General features: G+C 40.5%; 1 protein-coding gene across 1 annotated transcript in view; it reads right to left on the bottom strand.

Moving 5' to 3' along the window:
• TOPAZ1 (testis and ovary specific TOPAZ 1) overlaps positions 1 to 20,294 on the bottom strand; it is a 100,958-nt gene that overhangs the window by 48,565 nt on the left and 32,099 nt on the right. The window contains exons 8-9 of the mRNA XM_074945605.1: positions 14,937 to 15,074; positions 1,450 to 1,513 (exon numbers count right to left, since the gene is read on the bottom strand). Coding sequence (XP_074801706.1) covers positions 1,450 to 1,513; positions 14,937 to 15,074 — 202 coding nt within the window. The remainder of the gene's footprint in view (positions 1 to 1,449; positions 1,514 to 14,936; positions 15,075 to 20,294) is intronic.

The following is a 20,294-nucleotide window of genomic DNA, read 5'->3' as shown; positions in this document are numbered from 1 at the left end:
TAGAGATTAAAAGATCCATATTCTATTATCAATCCTCAGAGCCATTCAGCTTTGCTCATCATATTTTCATTGATCACAGAAACTATCAATGAAAAAGATATTACTAGAAGATCTATTACTATTCTACAGTAAATTTAGTCCAGCCTCACTGGAAATACAGGGAATCTGACTAGAGCACTTGTTCCAACTGATTTAAAGTGCCCCAAATAATATGGCTTCACCACTTCGGGAAGACAATTTAGCAACACCTCCCATTGTCAGCAAGCATTCCACCTGACATTAAGTTTATGTTTCCTCTCAAAGAAACACTGTCAACTTAAAGTCAGACTTCCATTTGAATACTTTTCATCTACTATTGTAACTAAGATTGCTAAAAATGAAATAGAGAAAAACTGTCAATGTACTTTGTGCCTCAGACAACATCTGGCATTTGTGTGAGCCTTCTACGTAAAAACAGGAAAGAGAAAAACATTTTAACACACAAGATAATGATTTATTTGACCAAAATTGGCATAGACTTAGAAACATTATATTGTCTGAATCTGCTATTTTTTTAAAACTAAACAGATTTCAAGTTCAATTTGATCCCATTACTCCCAGTTATAATTCTCCTGTTCCTTGTGTACCAATCTTTATGGCCGTAAGCCTGCAACTGAATAATGTGAGCAGAGAATTCCACTGAAGTCAACGGAGCTCTGTATGCATACATAGGTATTTCTATATGGATCTGATTCCAGGATCAGGGCCTAAAATTGCTGTCCATCCTTAGCATTTGCACCCTTCAAATACCTGTACAGTGTTATATTCTTCACACTATCTCAGAAGCCACGCTATGCACATTTAGCTTTTTTAGTCTTCATCAGAAATCCATTCCTCCAACATTCTTATCCCTATTCTTTAAACTCCCTGTTGTGATGTCATGAGATGGAAAAATATAAAAAAACCTGAATGTATCTGGAATCAAATACTAAAATGCCTTAATCATAATTGTATGGTTACTGCTTGGTTTCATTACAGGGCAGAGTTAAAGTTGTTTGGGTGCCTTAACTGCATTTTTTTACCTTAACATGTTTGAATTTCTTTTAAATGTAACCTTAACCCTGAATTTCCTAGGTTTGTAATGCTTGGTTTTGGAATGATTACATCCCTGTAACATTTTTTATCTTTAAGTGTTGATATGCACTCTCAACTTAACTTTATCTTAGCACAGTTTGTCTGGGAATACATTTAGGACCACGTACAGCCATCAATCTACAGCAAAGCTCCCAACGTCAATGAGAGGTTTGCACAAAAAAAGGACCAATCATGATTCTCATGCATTAACTAACTTGTAGGTATCATTACTCATTGTGATTTCACATGACTAGTCTTTCTCTCTGCTCATGGCTCCTGTCCCGGACTTACTTTATAAATCACTATATTACACATTCATTTTCTGTTATATCATACCTGAACGTTGTAGCAAACTTGATTCATTGATATTTATATACGTCTTAAGTATTGCCATGCAAATCTAGAAAAACATAAGCAGAATCCATTACAACAAGGTAAGATGTATTCCAACATATGAGTAGTCTGAATGTCAATTTTATATTGCAAGTAAGCATTAGGTTGCTTCTGGTTGTTTAAATTACATATGACAATGCATGCATGATAAACTAGTTGGTCTATAGTCAAAGCAGTGTTAAAGCAAGACAGATACTTTCAACTTTAGAAGGTTTTAAATGGCTGCTTTGGGACCTTTCTGAGGGAATTGTTGGGAATAACTGCATATAGAATCATAGAATCATAGAATATCAGGGTTGGAAGGGACCCCAGAAGGTCATCTAGTCCAACCCCCTGCTTGAAGCAGGACCAATTCCCAGTTAAATCATCCCAGCCAGGGCTTTGTCAAGCCTGACCTTAAAAACCTCTAAGGAAGGAGATTCTACCACCTCCCTAGGTAACGCATTCCAGTGTTTCACCACCCTCTTAGTGAAAAAGTTTTTCCTAATATCCAATCTAAACCTCCCCCATTGCAACTTGAGACCATTACTCCTCGTTCTGTCATCTGCTACCATTGAGAACAGTCTAGAGCCATCCTCTTTGGAACCCCCTTTCAGGTAGTTGAAAGCAGCTATCAAATCCCCCCTCATTCTTCTCTTCTGCAGACTAAACAATCCCAGCTCCCTCAGCCTCTCTTCATAAGTCATGTGCTCTAGACCCCTAATCATTTTTGTTGCCCTTCGCTGGACTCTCTCCAATTTATCCACATCCTTCTTGTAGTGTGGGGCCCAAAACTGGACACAGTACTCCAGATGAGGCCTCACCAGTGTCGAATAGAGGGGAACGATCACGTCCCTCGATCTGCTCGCTATGCCCCTACTTATACATCCCAAAATGCCATTGGCCTTCTTGGCAACAAGGGCACACTGTTGACTCATATCCAGCTTCTCGTCCACTGTCACCCCTAGGTCCTTTTCCGCAGAACTGCTGCCTAGCCATTCGGTCCCTAGTCTGTAGCGGTGCATTGGATTCTTCCATCCTAAGTGCAGGACCCTGCACTTATCCTTATTGAACCTCATCAGATTTCTTTTGGCCCAATCCTCCAATTTGTCTAGGTCCTTCTGTATCCTTCTAGGTCTAGGTCCTTCTATTTATATGTGTATAAATAGACCTATATCAGAATTTGTCTAGGTCCTTCTATTTATATGTGTATAAACAGACCTATATCAGAATTTCCCAACAGATATTTGCATCAAGCAGGAGAAAAGATTCCCACACAGATATTTGCATCAAGCAGGAAATAAAAAAGGCTACCATGGTATTACCAGAGTTCACTAAAAGGTGAAAACAGGCATTCAGGGAAGGGAACCGAAAAGGGTAGAAAACACAAGTGTGGAAGAAAAGATGTACAGAGACCCCAAGTCAAAAGGATGTCCAGAAATAAAACCGAGACACATGCACATATTACCTTTTTCCCCATAAAGCAATATAAGGCAAGGCATGTAAGGGAGCTCAGAAAATTGATTTGAAGTTATTTCATTAGAGACCAATGCCAGTGATAAAGAGCCTTTTAAAATAATTATTTTGCAAGATTAAAATTAGGTTTTAAAATATTGTCAAGAATTTCATTTGACGATCTTAAAATGCTTTATAACGCTAACGAATTTAGCTTTGCAATATAAAAGTATTCCCCTGTAATTTTACAGATGAAGAAACCAAGGCCAGTCAGATTAAAAGGACACTGTCAACTTGAAATCTTGTATGCAGTGTTGTTGTAGCCCTGAGACAAGAAGGTGGGTGAGGTAATATCTTGTATCTGACAGTTTTCCATTGGTGAGGGAGACAAGCTTTCAAGCTCTGTGTAAACTTGAAAGCTTGTCTCTCTCACCAACAGAAGTTGGTCCAATAAGAGATATTACCTCACTCACCTTGGAAAAGAGGAGACTAAGGGGAGATATGATAGAGGTATATAAAATCATGAGTGGTGTGGAGAAAGTGAATAAGGAAAAGTTATTTACTTGTTCCCATAATATAAGAATTAGGGGCCACTAAATGAAATTAGTGGGTAGCAGGTTTAAAACAAATAAAAGGAAGTTCTTCTTCACTCAGCGCACAGTCAGCCAGTGGAACTCCTTGCCTGAGGAGGTTGTGAAGGCTAAGACTATAACAGGGTTTAAAAGAGAACTGGAGGTTAAGTCCATTAATGGCGTCCCTAGTGTCTGTTTGTCAGAGGGTGGAGATGGATGTCAGGAGAGAGATCACTAGATCGTTACCTGTTAGGTTCACTCCCTCTGGGGCACCTGGCATTGGCCACTGTTGGTAGACAGGATACTGGGCTGGATGGACCTTTGGTCTGACCCAGTATGGCCATTCTTATGTTCTCCTTCTCTCTCTAATTTGAAATCTTGTCAGTTAAAAAAAAAAGTTTCAGGTACAATTGCCTTTTCAATTTTTGTGGATTTACAACACATTCCCTTATATTTAAATGTCTTTTGCTCCCCTATCGTTCTGTGAAAGACCCAAAAAAGGGAACTGACTGACTATTCCAGCAAATAGTGACACTAAAAATACATAAGTATGCTATCAAATATACAAAGTGAATTTTTTTTGCTGTATCCTTCATGTTAGACTTGTGTGTTACTTGTAGCAACTATAAGAAACAAAAAATAGACAGTTTAATTTTGAAATTGAAGTGTCCCTTCCAGTACCTTGTCGAAGGTGACACAGTGAGTTAATGTCAGAATCTGAGCTATGACTTAACCATAAGTCAATCTTTCTTCCCTAAAAAAAAATGAACATCTGCAGATCAGCAAGGCTGATAGTCAAAGAACCAGACACTCTTAACACTTTAGAATCTTAGTACTCCAATTTATTATAAATAAAAAAAACTTATTCAGATCAAAAATAATAGTTTGTATTTAATTTTTTTAGTAGCTATTAGTACCACCTTTTGTTAAGGCATAAAAAGTTCCCTTTTGGAAAAAATTCACATGGGATCTTTTACTGTTAGAAAAAATGCAATGTCACTTGGCAGTGGATGAGCTAATTTAACCCAATCTAAAAATCCAGGTGGCTGAGGGCATTTAAAACAAATTTTAGCACAGGCGGAAAGTATGTAAATTAATTTGCTTTCTTTTGGAATCTATTTTCGTCCTCCTTTGGACTGATGCCCAAAAATACCAAGACTGCATCTGGAGCAATCATTGTTCCAAATATTAGTGAAATTGCTTGGAAAATCCAGTTGCAGAAAGGTTTAATCATGGGACAAGTCCACATTACATGCATAAAAGAGCCTAATTGTGAGCCTCATTTCCAGCTTGCATGAGACTTTCCTTGATTTAATTGTCTCAATTTACAAGGGGTATAATTGAATCTATGGACCATGTACAAATAGGAAAGTCTAAATTTAGAGTTAATTGTAATAAATTTAGATGGGAGACGATATATAAACTTAAATTTCTATGGAAAATTTAGTCCAAACCTGCCTCTATGACATAGTCTTATGGAATGATGGACAGGAACAGTAGCTTTTGGCATCTGAAAATGCAATGGATTTTAAAGTCCTTGATTCCTGTATGAAAGTGTTTCAATTAAGTCATTAATCTGTAGAAAAAAGACAGTTTCAGAAAGAGCCACACCAACTCTAATTCGAAAGAAGTTGAGAAGATATACTTTTCCATGCATGAGTAATTTTGAGGAGATCAATATGCAGGAGTCCAGAAGAATTTTAATGACAACGCTGGATTCTAGACTAGGAGTTGATGTATCCATCAGAAAAGTAGGTCAATTGAAGCCTAGAAGTTAGTAACATTTAAAAATCAGAGTGTGACAATCTTCTGATTTGAAGTGGGATTGGAAATCATGCTGTTTATTAAAGGCTCCTGTTGATTCCACATATAGTTTTTCCCTTACACAGGGCTTAATTTTATGAAAAAGAAGCCAACATGATTGTGTTTCATATGGGAACAACTGATTAGCATGGAAGATCTCTAAGGATCACCACCCATACAATGATCCACTACATTAAAAAAAAACAAAAAAAAAACCGGCAGCACATATGAATTCATTTAAAGCACTACATTAGGATGAGGATTCAATGAAGAATGCGTTAGACTGAAGCTTCCCTAATTTGTATTCACTGTGTTTTCACTTGAAGGTTCATAGATCGATACAGATGACCATAACTGGAAAGACAGAATAATAAAGGCAGCAGTAATTTGCAGGAGACATTTCTCTTAACAGATGCAAAATAAAGACCCAATCAAGTTACTGGGCAAGACAAAGAAAGGGCACTACTTTGTGGCATAAAGTCAGGAACCAGTTCTTAAAGTAAAAGACAAAGCAAACCTACAATCATATTTCTAATGAAAAGCTTATGTTTCAAAAGCTACACTGTGCATATCTGTACATTTTCTATGTGACTATAATGGAAAACAGCCATCCATGCCAGAGTCTGAAGTGGCATGTAGACTAAGTTTATGTATTATAGAAATTTCTGTACAGACTATAGATGGGCACAAAGAGGAGTTTATATGTAATACCTGTTCTTGGAAGATATTAATACATTATTTATAATTTGATCAATGCACACAAACAGAATTGGACTGTTTAGAACAAATCGCTTAGCAGTTAAAATATCTCATCAGCAGGTGGTATGCATCTACTGTGCCCAATGACGCTTCACAGCCAGTAACTGTCTGCTCCTTTTATAGCAATTGAAACAAAAATGAAAAGTTTCAGAATAGCAAAAGCCCTTCATGACTGTGAGGTATTAAGATAAGAAAGAACTTTTCTTGCTTAGTGACTTTTCTCTTCCAAATATCAAGGTTCACTGTTTCTATCAGTGGGCTTTTCCTTTTGCCCCACTGAACATTAGGTCCACACCAGATCCATCACCAGAGACAGACTAATGGCTACTCTACTTGGAAGCCCTGCCCAAAACAATGTTTCTAGGATAGTAATATATTCTAATTGATAAGATTATGCATTCCACTATATTAAAAAACCTTAATCCTGTATCTGTTACATTTTGTAGACAATGGCAGTGGTCAAATGAGGCCAAGATAATCCATCCAGAATGGATAATTAGCCATTTGTAGAAAATATCTGGCAAGCATATTTCTCTCCCCTCAAGGCCAGATTAATTACTTGTAGCAGCAGGATTTTAACAACGAGACTCCAAACAAGTATCTAAACAAAACTGCAGCCAGGAAAGTGGGTGGCACTATATGCAGTAGCTTTCTGCCAGTTTCTGTGTCTACTGAAGTCCATATACTTAGAAAAATTTATTGACAGATGACTAGGCAGCCAATTCACAAGTCTCAGAGGCATAAGACTTTTCTGCACAAAACAAGGCTAATCTTGTCTGATAATCAGTTGCTGATTCAAGGGGTTTGATATCTTTAGAATTCTAAGTTTTGATACAGTTTTAACACTTAAATGAAGAACTTTACAACTTTAATTCTTTTAACTGCTGAATGACAAGCTAAACAGAGGATCTAGCCCTCTCTAGATATGTTCTAACTGCCCTTCATACATCCAGTCAATGTCATTCTTTTTTCATAGCAAATGTTTTATAACACAAGGAAGGAAGCACCACCTTTTAATTAGGAATGAAGACTGGAGCCTATAAGAATGGAAAATTTAATACTAGGACTCCATAGACAAGATTAGTAGTTCAGAAGTTGGTCATAGTGAAGTAGCTGCTACTAAGAAAGTTAACTTGATAGAAAGGTAAAATAGCATAGAGGTTCACAAAAAAATTTTAGGGCATCCACAAGAGGGTTAAATTTTCCATTGCTTTACTTGCTGGATTTCCTAAGGATTAAGCAATGCCACTACTCTTAATCTTTTCATATAGGACAGTGAGGAAATCAAAACTGGTTTACTTACCCAGCATACTTGAGAAAGCGGAGGCATGTTTGACTATAACTATTTAGGTAGGAAATTTAATATCAAAGGAATTTTGGCAGGTCTGGTTTATAAATTTTTCCTCTTCAATTTACCTCATATCTGGTGATATTCTGACTTAATCTATATCTGTCTGTCTATATACTAAAGGCAAAAGTGTGTTTATGACTGCTGAAAATATTCTCTCTCCTTTCAAATTCCAAGCTACCACATGGGGCTTCCCTGGGTTTGATGGCCTTAGAGGATAATATGCCAGGAGATACTCCCTGATGGGAAGATAAAAAGAAATGTCTTAATGATTAGATCTTAGAACCAAGGTCTGAGAGGCTAGTGTAGTATCTGAGCACATCACCAGCTTTACTGTAATTTGTCTTCACAACACCCCTATGAAATAGGGAAAGAATGGTTACGTGTCCAACAGTACCTCTGGCTCTTCAAGATGCTGTAATCCGTGTGGACCCCACTGTAATCAGGCATGCACCTCATGCATGTGAGCTCAGAATCTTCTGAATAGCAGCATCCATTGGTGCCATGCATGTGCCTGTGTCTCCTTTTGAAGGCAAAAGAGCAGAGTGGTCTCAACCCTCCCTCAGCAGACCTGTAATTCAAAGCCAATGATAACAGAACTTCAAAAGCAGGGATGAAGGGTGGGTCCTAGGATTCACACTGACTAACAGTTAGGGAAGGACAAGTAACTTTTCTTCTTTGAGTATGTGTTGATGTGGATCCCACTATAGGTGACTGGCAAGTAGAAACCGCTACATAATGTTGGGGATGAAGAGTATAAGCGGCGTCAGTCGAATAGGGATTGGAGTAACACCCCCACACCTCCAAATCTGGGATCTAATCTCAGAGCTAAATTCAGCACATATTTGACAAACATGAGTAGGCTGCTCCACTTAGTTGCCTTGCAGATTTCAGATATCAGCACATTGTACAGACGGTGACACTTGGGCTCTGGTGGAATGCACTTTGATGGAAGAGAGACATCTTATCATCTGTTTGGAAAATCTTTGTGATGAAATGGACTGACCTTTGGAACAGCCCGCTATAGCCACAAACAGACATTTGGACAATCTGAAAAATACTGTTCTGTTGATGTACAAAGAACTCTGGATATGTCCAGGGCGTGGAGCTTTTTCTCCCCCTGTATGGAATGAGGCTTTGGAAAGAATAGAGATAAGTTGACTAATTGGTTTCAGTGGAACTCAGAGACCACCATGGGGATTAAATTTTGTGTGACATTTGAGTACAAACTTGCCCGTATGAAATGAGATAAACAGGGTTCCACCATGTGTGCCTGAATCTTACTCGTTCTACTGGCCAAAGCAATGGTCACTAGAAATACTGTTCTGAGAATAAGATGATGGATGGAGCACCCTTGAAATGGCTTGACAAAGTTCAGGTCCCTACCTGAGTAAGTTCTCCAACTGGCAGGTAAGTGCATCAAGCCTTTAAGGAATTTGGATACGGACAGATGAGAGAAGACTGAGAATGGCTGTGTGGAATGCTAGTATTGTTGCCAAATGGACCTACACTGAAAAAATTCAGAATGTTTTAACTTCAGCAAATAGTCAAGAATCTTCAGTACTGGGACATGCACCACGTCTGGGCTATGTTGGGCCACCCACATAGAGAATCTTTTCCATTTGAAGGCGTGAGTCTTTATTGTGGATAATTTCTTGTTCTGTGCCAGGATTTCATCAATGCATGAGAGGCAATCCCTTTCCATAGAGCTCAACAGTCCACAACCAGACTATGAGGTGCAGCAACTTCAAGTCTGGAAGTAACACTTGACCCCAATCCTTCAACAATAGGTCTGGGCAATCTGATGAGTGGCTATGTAGACATCTGTCACTGATCTGTCAGCCAGAACTGCTTCAACCAATAAGCAGCTGTGAGGATGAGCGTGGCCTAGTCATCTCTGGCCTTGGCAATCACTCTGGGGATTAGCACAACCAGTGGGAAGGTGTAAAGGAGGCCCCGATTCCACTGTAGAAGGAAGGCATCCGGCAAAGATCCTGGGATTTTGCCTCCTTCAGAACAGAAATTTGAACACTTGGCATTGTTCATGGTGGTAAAGAATCTATTACCAGTTTCCCCATTGGTGTAATGTAAACTTTGTACAGGGATTTCTGCAATGATCGCTTGTGGGTTGTTGAAAGACTATCTGCTTAAGAAGTCTGACCAGTAGTTCCTGGTACGTGTAGGGCTATTGGGTTTATGCTATGTAGGTAGCATCCAATTCCATAGCTTGATTGCCTCTCTCTAATGGGGGGGAGAGGGGGGAGGGGAGCGTGAAGAAGAGAAGAGCAGGTGCCACTGTTGACCTGTGCTAACTGTCATATGATGTATGCTGTCTACACCAGGGGTTAGGTCAGCTTAACTACATCACTCAGGGGTGTAGATTTTTCAGACCCCTAAGCAATGCAGACCTGGCCTAAGTGACCTGTCCATGGTCACACAATCTGCGGCACAGCAATGAATTCAAACCAGATCTTCCAAGTACCAGGCTAGAATCCTAACCTACTGGACAACTATCCTTCCTCTGCTAAGCGGAGAGGGCCTCATTCCCCTTGTTTATTGCTAAAGGCCATCTCAAAAGGTAATGTGCTATTTCTTAATTACATTAGAGAGCTGAACATGTGGCCATCACTTCCAGTCAGTTTATACTACTGGAGGCTTCTACTGATTGCCACCAGCCATACATTGAGTGGGTGTGATGAACTGGAGCTATATCTGTGCAACTTATGAATTATGATTGATATTATGAAGTTATATTATGAAAAACAGCTATTATGAGTGGCTGTCTGTATATGGCTCCACCACGGCTGACAGGGATTGCAGCACGTACACCCCAGACGAATACAAAGAAAAATATTTAAGGTTAACTATAGTAATTAGACCTGAGAAAGGTTATTAAAAAAGCAGCTGCATCCTTAGAAAAACCAATTTAGCTGACTCATCTGAAGGGAGGGGGAAGAAAAGAGCAGTGTAAAGTTAGCAGGCAAACAAAAGAGGCCAGGTGACCAGGATGGATTTAAAATGAAGAAACACAAAGGAACAGGGCCGAGACAAGAAGAGGAATCATGGTGGAAGAGAGCAAGGTCACAGAAGCTGGGTGAGGAGCTCCAGAAGTGAGAGGTCACCCAGCATGTAGCAGCCTCATGTAGTAGGGAGCCCTGCCTGCTTTCCTGAGCCGAGACAGCTCCAAGGACCCTGGACAAATCAAAGGATTTGGACCCCAGCCCAAATAATGCCCTGGATTGGTGAGGAAATTGAGGCAGGGACATGCATTTCTTGTTTATTGCTTTTTATGATCTGTACTCCCCTGTGCTTTACATGATTGAATATAAAAACACAAAGGTGTTAAACTGTGCAAAGTGTCTGTGCTGACTGCTTCAGAAAAGCTGCATGTCCCTGACAGTGTTAAAATGTAAACCGGAAGCTTCATACCTTTGGAAGAGGGGTATACTTAAGTAACTGGAGTATTTTGGGGGTCAGCACTGGACCTCGAGGCCTAAGACAGGTGAGCTAAAAAGCCCCAATTCTCAGAAGGGATAGCAGATAGTCAGTGCCAGGAAATGTGTCAGGGAAGCCAAGAGAGGAACCAGTGCTGCAGCCTGCAGGGGCTTTAGAAGCTTAACACACTCCAAGGGATGCAGAGTGCACAACCTTGGCTTCCCATCACAGTTGTCCTAGTCGGTGGCCAGGATCTGTGAGAATGGTCAAGTGAGATTCCCCACCATTAGAGACTTCATTCAAGGTGACTGATTTTCAAAGATTCAGGGATGGGATAACAAGCTCACAATCTGTTTTGCTGTTCACCACATTAAGAATGAGTTTATTTTGCTGGGAACTTTTAGGCTAGTGAAGGCTGATCTTGACTGCTTGGATGAAGAGAGAACAAATTCTTTGGAGGGCCTCATGAAACCAGCCTCAAACTAGAATATTATGAGACTGGTATTTCCAAAAGACAGGTTAGACTGTACAATGGGAACAAGACTAACACATTAGTTTGATGCTTAAGTCTTCTCTTTTGACAGAAACACCTTTTGTAATCTCATATCAACTAGTACATAGATGTTTCTGTGATTATTAGCTGACTTGTGAAAATGTTTATTATCCCTTTATTGCAGGAGAAAGACAGTTGCAGCTATTTCCTAATTTCTAATGGATTAATTTGGAAATCTTCCAAGAAGGGGCAGATATGAATTCCCTTTTTTCTGAAGTCTATCACTACAACCACAAACACTTCGATGAATACTTTGCCAAGTATAGCAAGCCTTATACTAACAGTGGTCTTAGTCGTATCAGAAGTGGAGCTATTTCCTGTGTGAGGTTCTTATTGGAATACATAGATATGCTTACCTCATGTAAATACAGTACAGGTGACTGTTCTGAGAAATAGATGCAAGGGTATACCTTAGAGTTTCTAGTTTGTATTTCAATTTCCTTATAGTATATTTTTGTTCAAGTCCTTTAGACCTAAGTCAGTCTGATCCCCCTAGATTGTACAGGCAGGAAAAAAAGACAGTAAATTCCTTGACAGCGGGGCTGATTCTATTGCTCTGATCTGCAGCACATATATACTTACTTTCCTGGCTTGAGTGTATTTGGTATATATGGAGTGGGGGAAGGAACTGGTTGTGTAACATCCTCTGAAGTTCAAAGGTATAAACCTTGCTCGTATTGTGGAGGCCCCTCTTTATGGGAAATGCAGAAGTTACTGTTTTGAGAAAACAGCTCTGAATCTACCTTCTCTAATCTCAGCTTCACTCTTCTCTGAAACAGTTGTGTCTCTCTGTCAAAGAAGGCAAGTAGGCATTCATTTGGAACCTACAACTTTTAGCCTAGTTTAAAATCCCTTTTCTGTTTCCTGAATGAAGGAAGCTTCCCAGCTGAAGCCAACAGAAAAGAACAAGATTATGGCACGTAAAATGCTGATAGAAATCAAGAGGCGTACAAGTGAACTGAAGGTCCAAATACCCAAAGACATAAAAGGAGAAATTCTGTGCGAGTCAGTGGTATGCTGGTCTACCAGGGATTAAAGACAGCAATCAAGGGAGATAAGGGAAATGATGCATAAAATCCATTTAGCTTCTCTGCAATCTTACAAATGATACTGGGGAGATATCTATCCCCAGACCTATTCTTTACATGCAACACAAAGACGGCACTGTCAGACTCAGATGTCAAAGGAGGAAATGTAAAGAAGCTGATAAATTAAAGAAAAACCAAGTACCAGGATCATCTGGTATTCATCCAAGAATTCTGAAGGAATTTAAGAATGAAGTGTCTGAGTTGGTAACAAACATATGCTATTTTTGATTAAAATCAGCTAATAATTAGACGCATGGAGGACAGAAAATATTGCACCTATCTCTAAGTAAAGTATGAGGGGATAATTGGTGGGTATTACAGCCCTATTTCAGTATTAGGAAGTCTGTTTGAAACCATTGTTTAAATAGAGTTTAAAACAACTAGATGACTGGATCTCATGTTTTCCATACCATGCTGTAACTGAAAAGTTTCAGGATCCTTTTCATCCAGCCATAATGGAAGGGAGGGTGGCTGCAACCCCCTAGGTACATAATTTCAGATTCAGAAGCTCTCTCCCAGTTTAATATATGATAGGGACACATCAGCACAGTTTATGTGAAGAAAAATTGTGCCCCTTTAATCTGCTCAACTCTTTATGCAAGTCAACAAGATAGCAGACACCGGAAAACCAACTGATATAATTTATTTGGACCTTCCTTATCATTCTCTCGTGAGGAAGGTTTCAAAACTATGGGCTTGTCTTCACTGAAAGTTATCTCGAGTTAGTACACTTGAGCTACTGCATCTGAGCTACCTGAGTTCGAGTGAGAGCTACCAGATGGCAAAACTACACAGATTAGATTAGCAGCACAGAGTGATTGGATTAACAGTGACTGGATTAGTTGCTGATGGATTGCTTATAACAAACTGTTATATCTCCACCGCATTATTAGTTTGAGCACCAGCACCACTCGAGTATCAATCAACCCTCCTGAAGGACCAGCTGGTTTGAATTTAAAGCACCACCTTAGCTTGAACTAAGTTTTTTTTGTGCATGGAGAGGAGTTGAGTTTGGGTTAATACTCAAGTTATAACTCAAGATAACTGTGCTGCAAAGACCCACCTTAAGTAACCAATGGTTGAGACGTGAAGTTCAGAAACTGGCAAAAAGAAAACAAAATCTAAATGTTGAATTTTCAACACAGAAAAAGGTTATGGTGGATGCTCCATGTACAATGTATTTATTAAGTGATCTGGAAAAGTGAATCGGTAAACTGTGAGGTGGCCAAAATGTGCATCTGAAAAAAATTATTTAGGAAGGTTAGGACCACAGAAGACTGAGGAACTCCAAAGGTACCTAACAGAGGGCTAAATAGAAAGCATGATGGCAGACTAAATTCAATGTTGATAAATGCAAGGGAATGCATAAATAGTTCAAACTGGTCCCTCCAATGTTGGATTCTGAATTAACTGTAACCACTCAAATAAAAGACATGTTCACTATTATGAATATATCAATGAAAATCTCTAATCAATTTACACTGGTGATCAAATACAAATAGAACATTGGGAAGTATAAGAACGGGATAAAAAATACTGAAAATATGCCGTTTTATAAAAAATGGCACATTCTCACTTGGATACTGTATTCAACTCTGGTCAGCCCATCTCAAGTGGTCTAAGTTCCTGAAAGATTTATTTTCCTTGTTTTTGGACTCAATCACTTCTTTTGCACTGATTCACCAGTTTTCCCATAAGTATACTCTGATGCAACCATGAAGTGCTTGGCCTGGTTATTAGCCTTCAACCAATATCTCCACAAGTACTTCCCTGGCTACCATGTGGGACATGTGCAAAACAATAAGTGATACAATGTTGCCACTAAGGAGATCTTATAGAGAATAGATTTTAAATATTTCGTTATTTTTTAGGACATCTTGAAATACAGAATCACTAGAAATCATGGTGACTCATGCAAACTAGGTGGAAACTGTGGATACTTGTGAACCTGCCAAGGATGCTTCATAGTTGGGACACAAGGACAGTTCTACTCAGTCTTCCAGTTCTTTTGAGGAGGATTATATTATCTGTACATGCCATTGCTACCTACCTTTTGGACGATGACATAATGTAGATGGCCTTGGAGCGTATACAATTTCTGGGTTTGCTTATCTGGTCTTTTGGGTTTACTGAGGCATTCCCATTAATACATCATTACCTTCTACAGAGCGTGGGCTAATACATATAATTCTGTATAATTTTGCTGCAGTCCACTCTCTTGAAAATATGCCGACTCAAGTTCTACAGTCTCTCTAGGGTAACATTTTTTAAAAGAATTGTTAAAAGCACCTGGAAGGAAGAGTTCTCCTGTGTTCCCACTTCGGATTTCTCACCTTCAAAGGTAACTCACACTGAACTCAATTGAATACAAAACATTTTATACAAAATAGAAAGTGTTAAAATTGAGGATTCCCTCTCGCAAATTAAACCCCTTTTACCTTTTCATCTCCCTGTTCAGGAACATGCCAAAACCAACATTCCACTCTCTCACAGCCACGCAATGTACTGAAATAAAATCTGCAATATTTACGGGGCAACTCAATCATCCCAAGGTTCTGCTGGATCAGATGGGAAACCTAAACATCAGATAAATGGAGGGTTACTTGTCTATAACTGGAGGTTCTTCGAGATGTGTGGGGTCCCTGCCTGTATCATGCGCCTGAGTCCAGATATTTTTCGTAATCACTGTCTGTTGGTCAGCACATTTGCAGTTGTTCTCCTCATGCTCTAACCTGAACTACTAGGGCAGTGCAGACCGGCACAGTTCCTTCTCCTTCCACAAATCTAACTATGATCTGCAGCAGAAGGGACAGAGGATGGGTAGTGGACTACAGATAGGAACCGCACATCTTAAAGAGCCACCTGTTACAGATAAGTAACCTCCATTTCTTCTTCAAGTGCTGGTTCCAATCTGTATTCCACATGTGGGAGATTAGCAAGCAGTAGTCAAACAGGAGGTAGGTGCAAGAATGCAGAAGAGAAACACAAATAAGATGCTTTGCATGTTCTTGTCTTTTTTTCTTACTGATTCTTTTGCTTTTTTGGTTGCTTTTTTTTTTTTTTTTTTAGACTTGCTAGCTACTAAGTCTGCTGTGAAAAGTGATATTAGCAAACACACAAATATCACTTTTCACAGCTGTCTAATATTGCTGTCCCTATAGCTGTGTCTGTAGCAGAAGATTGGAACAAAGTGTGATGTTCTGTGATGGTAAGGAGCTCCAGGTAGCTGCCCTACATATTTCTAGTAGAGGTACATCTTGCAGAGATGCAGCAATGGTTGCTTGGGCTCTGATGGAATGGACCCTCAACCTCTCCAGCGGAGGGAGGTGAGCCAGTGAGTAACACAGGGTAATGAGATCCACTTAGAAAGGCTCTGCGCAGATACAGCTAGACCTCTTGATCTCTCTGTTATGGTAACAAAAAGTCTAGGTGTCTTTCTAATTGCTTTTGTTGTTTATAGATAAAAGGCCAGTGCTCTTGGGATGTCTAGAGAATGAAGCATTCTTTCCGCATCAGAGGCATGCGGTTTCACAAAAAATATTGCTAAGTGGATGGTATGACTCATGTGATACTCTGAAATTACTTTAGAGATGAATTTTGGGTGTGGGCAAAGACAGACCTTTTCTTTGTGGAAGACAGTATATAGTGGGTCTGCTATGAGTGCTCCCAGCTCGCTGACCCTTCTGGCTGATGTGATGGCAACTAGGAAGGCAACTTTCATCAAGAGATGGGATATAGAACATGAAGCTAAAGGTTCAAAGGAAGATTTGATGAAAGACAAAAGAACGAGGAGGCTGAGGTTTCACTGAGGTGTTGACTTCACCAATGATGGGAAGGATCCAGTAAGTCCCTTCAGGAATCTAGTCATCATGGGATGAGTGAAAATAGTGTGGTCATCGATAGGGGGATGAAAAGCTTTGATTGCTGCTAAATCAGCAGTTCTCAAATGCGGCCACTATGGCCGCATGCTGCCACCAGGGGCTTTTCTTGTGGCCACAGCCTTCTGGGTGGTTATTGGTGCGGGGGAGGGGTGGGGACAAAGCAGTGGCACCTCTCTGGAGGCACAAAAGCTGGAGGAGTAAGCAGCCACTGAGTTCCTCACCTTCCCAGGGGAGATGGGGTCAGCTTTTAGCCCTGGGGTGGCAGGCTCCAGCCACTGGGCTTTGGGCTCCGTTCTCTGAGCTCACCACCTCTCCTATCACCTTTGGCCCCCGCTGCCTCCCCTAGTGCCCCATTGCCCCTGGCTCCCGCTACCTCCATACTCACTCTCCCCATCCATGGCTCAATGTGTCCCCTGGATTGCCAGGGCTGAGTAAATCTGCTGTGAAAAGTGATATTTGTGTGTTTGCTAATATCACTTTTCACAGCAGACTTAGTAGCTAGCAAGTCTAAAAAAAAAGCAACAAAAAAAGCAAAAGAATCAGTAAGAAAAAAAGACAAGAACGTGCAAAGCATCTTATTTGTGTTTCTCTTCCGTTTAGCTCCAGTAAAGAAGAGAGACAACTGTACGTTATTTTTATTATTGAGTATGCTAAAAAAAACCCTACATAAATAAATTACAATGATCTGGGACATGCATATGTGCATATTTATTTGTTTTTCCTAAAGTTGATTAAGTATTTTAGGAAAAATTGTCACAGCTGGTGGCGGCACTCTGAGGCGACCAAACAATTTGTTGCGAGAACCCCTGTGCCAAATGAACCAAGAGGGAAGTAACTGAGAGAACCTATGTGTTAACAGTAAATAGATAGTCTAAAATAGCAGGGATCCCAGTAGAATCTGGAGATAACTGGTATTGCTGTGCCCAAAAGGAGAAAAGCTTCAATTTTGCTAAATAGACTCTTTCCTACTTTGGTAGAAGATGGATTGAAATGCCCTGGAACATAAACACTCTACATCTGATGCCCATCCAAATACCAGGGCTTGAATTGCAATGGTTCTGGGTTGGGGTGCCTGACGGTGCAATTGTGTTGCATTAGCAGGTCTGGAAATGGTTGGATTTTGATGGGCGGATAGACAAAAAGTCTTAGTGGGTCTGTGAACTAGAACTGTCTCAGCCAACTGGGCAAAATAAGGATGACTGGAACCCTTTAATGACAGATTTTTTGCAGGACATGTGTTATTAATGGGATGGGAGGGAAGGTATATCTGAGGTGGTCCTTCCATGGTAGTAGAAGGTTATCTCCCTTTGAGCCCCTACCTAGAGTTGCTCTGGATCACTACAGAGAAAGGGTTTTTTTTGCTGCTTGTGAGGTGAAAAGATCCCAAGATGGCATTGTCCACTTGGTGAAGATCTTATTCAGGACCGAATCATGAATTTGCCATTCATGGTCTGCAGAAAAACATCTGCTGAGACTGTCTGCTGCGGAGTTCTGCAAACCTGACAAATATGCTGTTGAGAGGGTTCTGTGAAGTCTGATACACCAAATCCAGAGAATGACTGTCTCTACACACAAAGGAAGGGATCTTGTTTCCCCTTATTTGTTTATATAAAAGACAGTGATATTGTCTAAAACTATCCGGATGTGCCGGGACCAGACGAGTGGACGAAAGCACTGCAGGCTCGATGGACAGCTCTTAGTTTCAGTAAATTGACAGGCATCCTGGACTCCCAAGAGGTATAGATGCCTTGTGCAGTATGATTGTCCATATGAGCTCTCCAGCCAAACAGGAATGCATCAGTAATGATGATAACCTCAGAGGTAAGTGTGAGGAAAGGAGTTCCCACTTGAACTTTCTCTGGCTTTGTCCACCAGATGTGAGAGCCCAGAACCCTGGATGAAACTGTTACTTTGGCATTGATATTGATTTTTTTCTGGTGAGTACACAGATTAAAGCCAGGTTTGCAGGCAACAGAGACAGAGCCTGGCAAATGGCATCATGCGTGTGCATGAGGCAGAGAAGGAAAAGGCAAGTTCTAATTGAAGTCTGAGGGTGACCTGTTTTATGACATCGCCCCTGGCATGGAATCTCTTGATAGGCAGTTGCTGTAGTCGAGTCCACGCTTGCTTCTATGAAAGCGAAGGACCTTGTGGGGGGTTCAAAGTGGACTTTTCATGGTTGACACAAAGTCCCGGGGAAGGTAGAAGATGGAGCAGGAGTCAGGTTGCCAACTGGACTTCCTTGTATGATCTGCTGTAAGTAGTCAGTCATCAAGCTATGGGAAGATGATAAAACCCATTTCTTCTCACCCAAGTTGCCACCAGTGAAAAGACTTTTATAAAGACCCTGGATGTCATAGTTAGCCTGAATGGAAGGACTCAACTGGTACTGGTAGTGACCAAGGAGGAACCCAAAGGACCTTCTATGTGATGGGTGAATGTTTATGGGAAAGCATGCCTCTTTTATGTCGAGAACGAACCACCTGCCTTCTCCCTAAGAGGGAATTATTGATGCCATTGTGACCATGTGGAATTTTAATTTTCAGATGAATACATTTAGCCAGCACAGGTCAAGAATCAATCTCCATCCTCCATTCTTTTTGGGGACTAAGAAGTATGGGGAGTAGAATCCTTTCCTTTGACATTGAGGTGCAACTCTTTCCATGACTCCCTGCTGGAGAAGGGAGTCCACATCTTGACACAGATTTTCCTCGTGAGAGTGGTCCCAAAAGAAGGAACTGGGAAAGAGGTTTGTGGGTTTGGGTGGACAGAAACTCAGATAGCTGTAAATGGAATAATTTCCATTTTCCATTTGTCTATTGTCAAACCCCTTCAGTTTTAAGCAAATTGGGTAAACTGTTCTTTAAAAAACTGAGGGGCAGGATGATGTGGAATTAATAAAGGGTCTGGACAGTCCCAACAAAAAATTATTTGGATGGGGGTTAGCGTGAGGTATGGCAGTGGATGTCGCAGAAGCTGTGTATTTAGGCCTTTGTACTCTCTGTCATTTGTGTGATGGTTCCAGGGGGCGTTGATGGTAAAATAGTTGTTTAGGTGGTCTTGCTCTGTGCCTGTACTGTAGATGTTTCCTCTTAGGGGCAGGGGCATAGATACCCAGAGAACAAAGCATTATATTTGAATCCTTGAGAAGGTGGAGAGATTAATCCATCTTTTCATTTAACAAAGTAACTGCCTCAAAAGGCAGATTCTGAATGGTACTTTTCACCTCTCTAGGGAAACCTGATGATTATAATCAGGAATCTCTCCTCATGACAATGGTTGTATCCATCCCTCTGGACCCAGTGTCTGCAGCATCTACTTTGGCATGGAGAGAGATTTTGGCCACTAATTTGCCTTCATTAATTAAGGACTGAAACTGAGCTCTATCTTCCTGAGGAAGCTTGTCCTTTAAATCCCACAACTTTGCATTATTAGTGAAATCATATTTAGCTAGGAGTCGTCTGATAATTAGAAATTCTAAATTGGAGAGAGGCAGAGGAGAAAACCTCTCTCACTGGGAGTCATTGGGTATCTCCATCCAAGGGTGTAGTTTTGGGTTGATGTAATGTGGATCTTTTAGTAACTGCTTGTACCACGAGACAATTCAGCAGTTGGTGAGAAACTAGAAACTATGCCCCCTTACGAGGAAAGTAGCAGCACTTCTCAGTCCTCTTTGGTGGTGGGAGTTCAAGAAGCAGGAGCTTGCCACATTGTTCTAGCTGGATCCATAGTGTCCTCAATCTGGAGGTCTACTCGACTGGGACCCAAAAGTTGCAAGATGTCAATCAATCTATGTTGGGACTCCTGAACCTCTTCAAGCTGTATCTGGAACTCAGATTCCACCCTTTTCAGAAGCACCTGACTGTAGTCATCAGGTGGAGATGGTGAAGATGGGGTATTCTCCTCATCTATGGA

This window comes from Natator depressus, chromosome 2 (assembly GCF_965152275.1).
Source record: "Natator depressus isolate rNatDep1 chromosome 2, rNatDep2.hap1, whole genome shotgun sequence".
In the NCBI taxonomy this organism is placed as follows: Eukaryota; Metazoa; Chordata; order Testudines; family Cheloniidae; genus Natator; species Natator depressus.
The sequence above is the reverse complement of the archived record's forward strand: the minus strand, read 5'-3'. Positions and strand labels throughout refer to the sequence as shown.